Genomic DNA, 8523 nt, shown 5'->3' with positions numbered 1-8523 from the left:
ATGTTGCACCTGAGTTGTGAGTTGTTTGTCACCCCTCAGAATCCAGACGTGACCAAAGCCAACCTCATCTCCCGCATGGCTAAGATGGGACAGCCCATGCTGCCCTTTCTGAAAGGAGCTTCCAGCCAACCTGAGTCCAGCGACTCGGAGCTCGAGGTGGGTTCAGAACACCGTGAGACTCTTTAGATTGAGCAAGTACCTGGATTGTGTGAATGGTTTTAAAACACTCTCCAAAAGTCCCCTGTCCCATTTGGACATGGGAATTTACCAGCCAGCCCTCCAGAGGACGATAACGTCCACCTGTGGAGGTGTGGCCATGCGGTCAGGAGATGAGCCTGGTCAGTACCTCAGCTGTGTCCCTGTCTCGGTGGACTGTCGTCCCCTCACGGCTGGACTGGGACTCACAGGCTGTGATGCTAATGGCAGCAGCTAACGTTAGCGTAGTTCTAATACAGCTGCCTGTGATCTGTTCCAGGACACCAGTGGCAGCAGAACCAAGGAGCGGCCTGCTGCTGCTGCTGCCGCTGCTGCCGCCGCCGCCGCCGCCGCTGCTGCTGCTGCTGCTGAGCAGATGTGCACTGTGGCACCTCCAACCTTCAGTAAGCTGCTAGCACAGCCTGATATCGCCATTGTGCGTCTTTGGCTCCACGTCCCTGACAGGTGGCTCCGCTCTTCTGCAGGTTTCGGTCACGCAGCGCCACCTTCTGCCCTACTTCCTGTGATGAGCTCTGGTCCCCCCAGGCTGCCAGGTCCTGCCTTTCAGGTGAGACGTGCTGCAGATGAAGCTGCATGAGTCCCGATCATAGACCTGCATATGTTTAATGGAGGTGTGCCATTGGGTCACAGCCGTACGCCTACACGCACCCGTCTGTGGCCCAGACCGCGCTGCAGCCTGCTGGACAAGCTGCCCCGTACATAGGTCAGCTCTCCACCTGACACCTAGCAATCATCTCGCTTGAGGTCAGGGGGCGGAGCTTAATAGCTGTCATGGTTGTGATGGGGGGGGTCCAGGCTCCACTGATGTGACGTCGTTCTTGATGACCGAGGCGAGGCAACAAAACACCGAGATCCGTCTGTCCATTGGAAAAGTGGCGGACAAAGTGGATCAGCTGAGCTCAAAGGTCCGTGCTGCGTTCAGGGTTCAGGAACCGCCGCTGTGCACGAGAGCTCCACTCATTGTCTTTGGCATGTTTGTGGCAGATAGATGACCTACAGAAGCAGGCCAACCTGTCGGCCGGGGTGTCCAGCATGCCCATGGAAACCTCCATCATCCTGCACAACATCCAGAGGATCGTTCAGGTGCAGCGCACGCACACACGCACGCTTTGATGCTTTGATGCTTTGATCTCCGGCAGGTTGCTGGGACTGACCTGATCTCTTTCATTGGCAGGAAAATGAATGTTTGAAGAAGGAAGTCTTTGAGAAAAGCTCTCGCATAGAGGAACAGAACCATAAGATCAGTGAGCTCATCGAGCAGAACCAGAGGTGAGTCAGAAAGTATCAAAAGAGCCTTTGAAAACTTTGGTTCCTGCCAGCATTTTCCTGTTTGGCCCTGAGGCATCCCACCTCCAGCAACCCTAAGTAATGAGTAAAGTAGCCAAGAGTGAAGACAAGTCTCAGGAATGAAACACTAAGCTGAGCTGGATGCTTATGTGGAACCAAACCTGTCCTCTCTTAGCTAAACTGCTGTATTAGTGAGTCTGTTGCAGTTCTCCAGACACCAGCAGAAGTTCAGGGACTGCTGAAATACACCACTTGGAATCAGGCTGGTTTTTCTGCTCCTTACAAGTGACTCTGGGCTCTGAGCAGGTACCTGGAGCAGAGTAACCTGCTGCTGGAGAAGAGGAATGATTCCTTCAAGATGTCCAATGAACAGAGCCAGGCCAAGCTGCTCCAGGCTGAGCAGGAAAAGGTGAGTGAGAGAGAGAGCCGCAGACCGCCGCACACCAGCCATGTTTGCAGGGTATTCAGGCTCGCTGAGCAGAGGTCCAGCCCCACCATGCCACCCTCAGAGTTAGTGAAGGTCACCTGACTACAGGTCGAAGCCAGCAGATGCTCCAAACTGGTGTCCACCTCACCAGAGGTGCCACAGAGTCCAGTCAGATCATCGGAGGATGAAGGTGGATGGTAAAATCTGCTCAGAGTCTCCAGCCAAGAAGAAGAGTGAGGGAGGCCAGCACACACCTGCCACCACGGTGAAGACGTCCTGCAGCGCCACCCAGAGGGCAGGAGGGCCATCAGACAGTGAGCTGTCCTGCAGCGCCACCCACAGGGCAGGAGGGCCATCAGACAGTGAGCTGTCCTGCAGCGCCACCCACAGGGCGGGAGGGCCATCAGACAGTGAGCTGTCCTGCAGCGCCACCCACAGGGCAGGAGGGCCATCAGACAGTGAGCTGTCCTGCAGCGCCACCCACAGGGCGGGAGGGCCATCAGACAGTGAGCTGTCCTGCAGCGCCACCCAGAGGGCGGGAGGGCCATCAGACAGTGAGCTGTCCTGCAGCGCCACCCACAGGGCGGGAGGGCCATCAGACAGTGAGCTGTCCTGCAGCGCCACCCACAGGGCAGGAGGGCCATCAGACAGTGAGCTGTCCTGCAGCGCCACCCAGAGGGCAGGAGGGCCATCAGACAGTGAGCTGTCCTGCAGCGCCACCCACAGGGCAGGAGGGCCATCAGACAGTGAGCTGTCCTGCAGCGCCACCCAGAGGGCGGGAGGGCCATCAGACAGTGAGCTGTCCTGCAGCGCCACCCAGAGGGCGGGAGGGCCATCAGACAGTGAGCTGTCCTGCAGCGCCACCCACAGGGCGGGAGGGCCATCAGACAGTGAGCTGTCCTGCAGCGCCACCCACAGGGCAGGAGGGCCATCAGACAGTGAGCTGTCCTGCAGCGCCACCCACAGGGCAGGAGGGCCATCAGACAGTGAGCTGTCCTGCAGCGCCACCCACAGGGCGGGAGGGCCATCAGACAGTGAGCTGTCCTGCAGCGCCCCCCACAGGGCGGGAGGGCCATCAGACAGTGAGGTGTTTAGGGTGGAGGTCTGACGGAGCCCACTGGGTCTGCTGGGGGGGGGGGTGCTATTGGTCCCTTGAGTCAGTGGCTTTGTCTGTGCTGCTGCTGATCTGGCTCAGGGCTCCAGAACCTCTCTGCGTGGTGTTTTGTGCTGTCTTCAGAGGAACTGGTGGCATTGACTGCTCTCTCTCCTCAGCCCACACAGCCCCAGGACCTTGGCTCTGGCCAGGTGAGCCTGCTTTCTCTGTTTCCTGCTTCCAGACCTCGGTCAAACAGCACCTGCCTGCAGAATTGGCTCGAATCAGATTAAACCAAACAGTCCAGCTCGTCCCCAAAGTCTGAGCCCACCAAAGTTCCAGAGGTTTCTGCGCCTGCAGATGTGCCTGTTGGACCCAGATCTCATTGGCTGCCTCTGGTTTCACCGTCTCCATTCCATCGTTCATGAACAGACGTTCCTGTTCCATCATCAGCGGTCCCTCACCACATTTCTCCCACAGGCTCCGGCTGTCCCCTCGTCAGCAGCTCCTCATCAACACTGTTGTTGCACGCACTCACTCCTCCGGTGCAGCCGCCTCCTCTCACCCAGCCCATGTCCTCCTCTATCTCCACCAGGTGCGTCTCACCGAGGACCTGGCTGTGTCCACGGCCAGGCAGTCTCAGCTGCAGCTGGAAGCTTCCTCTCAGCAGCAGAAGGCTGTGGAGCTGCAGAACAAGCTGAGCTCAGCCCTGCAGAGCAGTGACCAGCAGAGCCAGCGCGTCGCTGGCCTGGAGACACAGCTGGAAGGTTGGTGCTGATGATGAGGTGTGTGTGTGTGTGTGTGTGTGTGTGTTTCTAACCAGGGATGCTCCTGTGTTCCAGAGCTGAAGGAGGCAGCAGAGGCCACCCAGGCTCGCTACCGCTCAGAGAAGCAGAGACGACAGCAGATGGAGCTCAGAGTCAACAGCTTGGAGGAGGAGCTGCAGGACCTGAAGCTTGAGAAGGGAAGTCTGGAACGAGTAAGGAAGCAGAGGTTGTCTCTCACACTCCCGTTGTGGATGGGAGGGATGTAAACCCCCAGGACTGTGTCCGTCTGTTCTGTAAAAGACGCTGCTGGAAAGGAAGAAGAAGTGGCAGGCAGAGCTGCAGCGGCGGGAGGAGGAGCTGGAGGAGCTACGTAGGAGCAGCCAGCAGGAGCAGGAGAACCTGTGGGCTCAGCTCCGCAGAGCCAGGAGCAGCACTGAGCACAGCGTGTCTGACCAGGTACCACACACACACACACACACACACACAGGCGTTACCAGGACGACGCTGCAGTGGATCCACTTTATGCTTTCAGATGTGCCAGATGCAGGCGGAGCTGGAGAACGAGTGGAAGACAAAGTGCCACCAGTTGTTGGCCTCTGCTAAAGAGCAGCACAGCGCCGAGCTGGCCCAGCTGAGGGACCAGAGAGACCGCCTCCAGGACCAGCTGAGGGAGCTGCAGGAGAAGGTGCGCTGCTAAAGATGCACCCCTGCATGTTCCTGCATGTTCCTGCATGTCCCTGCATGTTCCTGCATGTTCCTGCATGTTGCTGCATGTCCCTGCATGTTGCTGCATGTTGCTGCATGTCCCTGCATGTTGCTGCATGTTCCAGCATGTTCCTGCATGTTCCTGCAGGTTCCTGCATGTTCCTGCAGGTTCCTGCATGTCCCTGCATGTCCCTGCATGTTCCTGCATGTTGCTGCATGTTCCTGCAGGTTCCTGCAGGTTCCTGCATGTTGCTGCATGTTCCTGCATGTTCCTGCATGTCCCTGCATGTTCCTGCATGTTCCTGCATGTTCCTGCAGTCCACAACTCACAGTGTTGCCTGGTTATTTTGACACCTTTCAGCTGATGTTTGTGAAGCGTTCGAGAGACTCAGAGGAGCAGGAGAAGCTGAGCGAGGAGCTGCTCCTTCTTCAGCAGAAGGTTCATTTTCTCTGTGTAAAGGAAACATCAGCCACGAGCAGAGGATGAGGGAGCGCAGCTCATGTTGGCTCTTGGTTCTTGTCCTCCCAGTACTCAGACCTGGAGCAGCAAGGAACTACTGACAGGTCCAAGTTGGAACAGAGAGTGGCCGAGCTGGAGAGGAGCCTCCTGGAGCAGAAGCCCTCAGGAGACGTGGCAGCAGAGGTGAGCCGTCATCTGGGTGGGACCGGCTCACACCTGACCTGTGACTAACCATCAGGTCCAACCAGAACCAATAGAACCGGTCGTCATCATAACCTGTGTGTGTGCCTGTGCCTGTGTGTGTGTGTGTGTGTGTGTGTCTGTGCCTGTGGGTGTGTGTCTGTGCCTGTGTGTGTGTGGGTGTGTGTCTGTGCCTGTGGGTGTGTGTGTGTGTCTGTGCCTGCATGTGTGTGGGTGTGTGTGTGCGTGGGTGTGTGTGTGTGTGTGTGCCTGTGTGTGTGTGTGTGTGTGTGTGTGTGTGCGCAGGTTAAGCGTGTGATGAATGGAGTGTTCCATTCTCTGAGAGGAGAGTTTGAAGTCGGGGAATCTTACAATGGTCAGGCTGTCCTGGGCATTATCGTCACCACTATCAAGGTATGGCTGTGACCTGTGCTGGTGCATTATAACAGGTAATAGTTGCATTATAACAGGTAATAGTTGCATTATAACAGGTCATAGTTGCATTATAACAGGTCATAGTTGCATTATAACAGGTAATATATGCATTATAACAGGTAATATATGCATTATAACCGTAATAGTTGCATTATAACAGGTAATAGTTGCATTATAACAGGTAATAGTTGCATTATAACAGGTACGGTACATTATAATAGGTTATAGTTGCATTATAACAGGTAATAGTTGCATTATAACAGGTAATAGTTGCATTATAACAGGTACGGTACATTATAACAGGTAATAGTTGCATTATAACAGGTAATATATGCATTATAACAGGTAATAGTTGCATTATAACAGGTAATATATGCAGTATAACAGGTAATAGTTGCATTATAACAGCTAATATATGCATTATAACAGGTAGTAGTTGCATTATAACAGGTAATAGTTGCATTATAACAGGTAATAGTTGCATTATAACAGGTAATAGATGCATTATAACAGGTACGGTACATTATAATAGGTTATTAATATATGCATTATAACAGGTAATAGTTGCATTATAACGGGTAATAGTTGCATTATAACAGGTAATAGTTGCATTATAACAGGTACGGTACATTATAATAGGTTATAGTTGCATTATAACAGGTAATAGTTGCATTATAACAGGTAATAGTTGCATTATAACAGGTAATAGTTGCATTATAACAGGTAATATATGCATTATAACAGGTAATATATGCATTATAACAGGTAATAGTTGCATTATAACAGGTAATATATGCATTATAACAGGTAGTAGTTGCATTATAACAGGTAATAGTTGCATTATAACAGGTAATATATGCATTATAACAGGTAGTAGTTGCATTATAACAGGTAGTAGTTGCATTATAACAGGTAATAGTTGCATTATAACAGGTAATAGTTGCATTATAACAGGTAATAGTTGCATTATAACAGGTACCGCTACATTATTACAGGTAATAGTTGCATAATAACAGGTACCGGTACATTATAATAGGTAATAGTTGCATTATAACAGGTAATAGTTGCATTATAACAAGTACCGGTGCATTATAACAGGTGGCAGTTGCGTAATAACAGGTGATAGTTATAGACCTACTTTGATCTTGTCTTTAATGAGCCTTGTGGGTCTTTTTTAGAACGTTACCCTGCAGCTGCTCAGTCACACAGACGGAGCTTCTCTCAAGTTGAATCAAGAGCAGGAGGAAGAAGAGGAGGAGGAGGAGGAGGAGGAGGACAGTCTTGGTGGGTCAGAGGAGAGCTCACAGCTGAATACTCGTGTAAATGGAGAGAGCCAAGTGGAAGAGAAGCACGTAGCTGGATCCGCTTCTCACCAAGCTAACGCGACCCCGATGGAGGAGGGGGAGGAGGAGGAGGAGGAGGAGGAGACGGAGACCACAGTGATTGAGTCTGAGACCGTGAGACCGGTGGAAGAGGCTCAGATCCATGCAGGTGACTCGGAGCTGAAGCTCCAGGAGGTCGCGGCAACACGGCCGCCGCCGCAGGACTCTGAGGTCTCCGTGGAGGAGACCAGTAGGGCTGCAGAGAGTTTCCTGGACCAGCAAGCTGCCGGGTCAGACCAGCAAGCTGCCGGGTCAGACCAGGACGTTGCCGGGTCAGACCAGGACGTTGCCGGGTCAGACCAGCAAGCTGCCGGGTCAGACCAGGACGTTGCCGCCAGCACTGAGGAAGACGCCAGCAGTTTGGAAAGAGAAGCACATGGAGGAGAGATGAATGTTTCTCCTCCCAAAGCCCTCCAGCCACCAGCAAACCCGCCTCCACCTCCAGACCCTCTTCACAGCAGCTCAGGGAAGGACACAAGGTGAGTTCACTAGAGCCTGGTCCAGAGAGCTGTGGTGTCCTGATGTCCAGAGAGCTGTGGTGTCCTGATGTCCAGAGAGCTGTGGTGTCCTGATGTCCAGACGGTTTCAGAATCACTGTAATAACTTGTTTACGACTGAGAGCAACACGGTCATGGCCACATCTGTCTGCAGCTGCAGCTAACTCAGGCCTGAGCTAACCTTCCTTCATGCTAGCTAGTTAGCTCCAGCTGCAGATGTGCAGTTATCAGCACGGGTTTAATCCAGTGTTTCTGTCTGGTTGGGTCAGTCTGACGGGGGCAGAGGGGGAGGAGAAGGAAGAACCAGTATTCCAGGTCAAAGGTCCTGTAAAGTCCCTTTCACCACCCAAGGAGGAAGAGGAGGAAGACGAGCTGGTAATCCCCTTCCTCTGCCCGGGCTGCTGTCCAGCTGTTGGTGGTGTTGGGCCACCCTGGACTGTTGTGTAATCCAGATGTTTCTCACCTGTGTGCAGACGCTGAAGGGGCAGCCCCCCCCCCGCGCCTCTCTTTGGTGAAGATGAGGATGAGGATGATGATCTGGACTGGATGAAGTGAAAGGCGCCGACCCTCTGGGTCCAGACCTCTTTTTAAGGCTCTTGGGCGTATTTTGGAACCGGTGGTGGTCCTGACGTCGACCTTGTGGATCGCTGTGTGTCTTTTAAGAACAGAAGTTTTACATAACTGTGCATTCCTGATTCCAGAGAATAAATTATGCTGGATGCATCTGGTCACATTTGTTTTAATTCTGTCACAAGTTGCAAATCGGATCCATCAGCAACTCAAAACAGGATCCAGTTCAGGTTCTGGTTCTGATCCGGCTTTAGATCGTTTACTGACGTCACTCTGCTTCATTTGATCCGTCAAACGGCCTAAATCGACTCCAAATTGTCCACCCAAATGTACGAGTTTATTTTATAAACAGCCAGCAGGGGGCGCAAGAGCCGCGGGTTGAGGAGCAACTGGGGCTGGTGTTGCCATGGAAACACACACACACCAGCTAGAGGTGGGCGAGGACCTCCAGATTCCCACTATTACACATTCCAGGCTCAGCAACAGGCTAAACGAGCTTTTCAG

General features: G+C 53.0%; 1 protein-coding gene across 1 annotated transcript in view; it reads left to right on the top strand.

The window, feature by feature from the left end:
* The window catches only part of fkbp15b (FKBP prolyl isomerase family member 15b), a 14606-nt gene extending 6428 nt beyond the window's left edge, over nt 1–8178 (top strand). Inside the window, 18 exon segments of the mRNA XM_029829505.1 lie at nt 40–156; nt 476–599; nt 681–763; nt 847–919; nt 1012–1121; nt 1201–1299; nt 1391–1485; nt 1810–1912; nt 3619–3790; nt 3866–4002; nt 4091–4246; nt 4323–4475; nt 4857–4934; nt 5025–5138; nt 5442–5549; nt 6749–7431; nt 7719–7824; nt 7923–8178. Coding sequence (XP_029685365.1) covers nt 40–156; nt 476–599; nt 681–763; nt 847–919; nt 1012–1121; nt 1201–1299; nt 1391–1485; nt 1810–1912; nt 3619–3790; nt 3866–4002; nt 4091–4246; nt 4323–4475; nt 4857–4934; nt 5025–5138; nt 5442–5549; nt 6749–7431; nt 7719–7824; nt 7923–7964 — 2553 coding nt within the window. The 3' untranslated portion in view covers nt 7965–8178.
* Nucleotides 8179–8523: the final 345 nt, after the last annotated feature.

The sequence above is a fragment of the Takifugu rubripes genome, chromosome 21 (genome assembly GCF_901000725.2).
Source record: "Takifugu rubripes chromosome 21, fTakRub1.2, whole genome shotgun sequence".
Taxonomy (NCBI): Eukaryota; Metazoa; Chordata; class Actinopteri; order Tetraodontiformes; family Tetraodontidae; genus Takifugu; species Takifugu rubripes.
The sequence above is the reverse complement of the archived record's forward strand: the minus strand, read 5'-3'. Positions and strand labels throughout refer to the sequence as shown.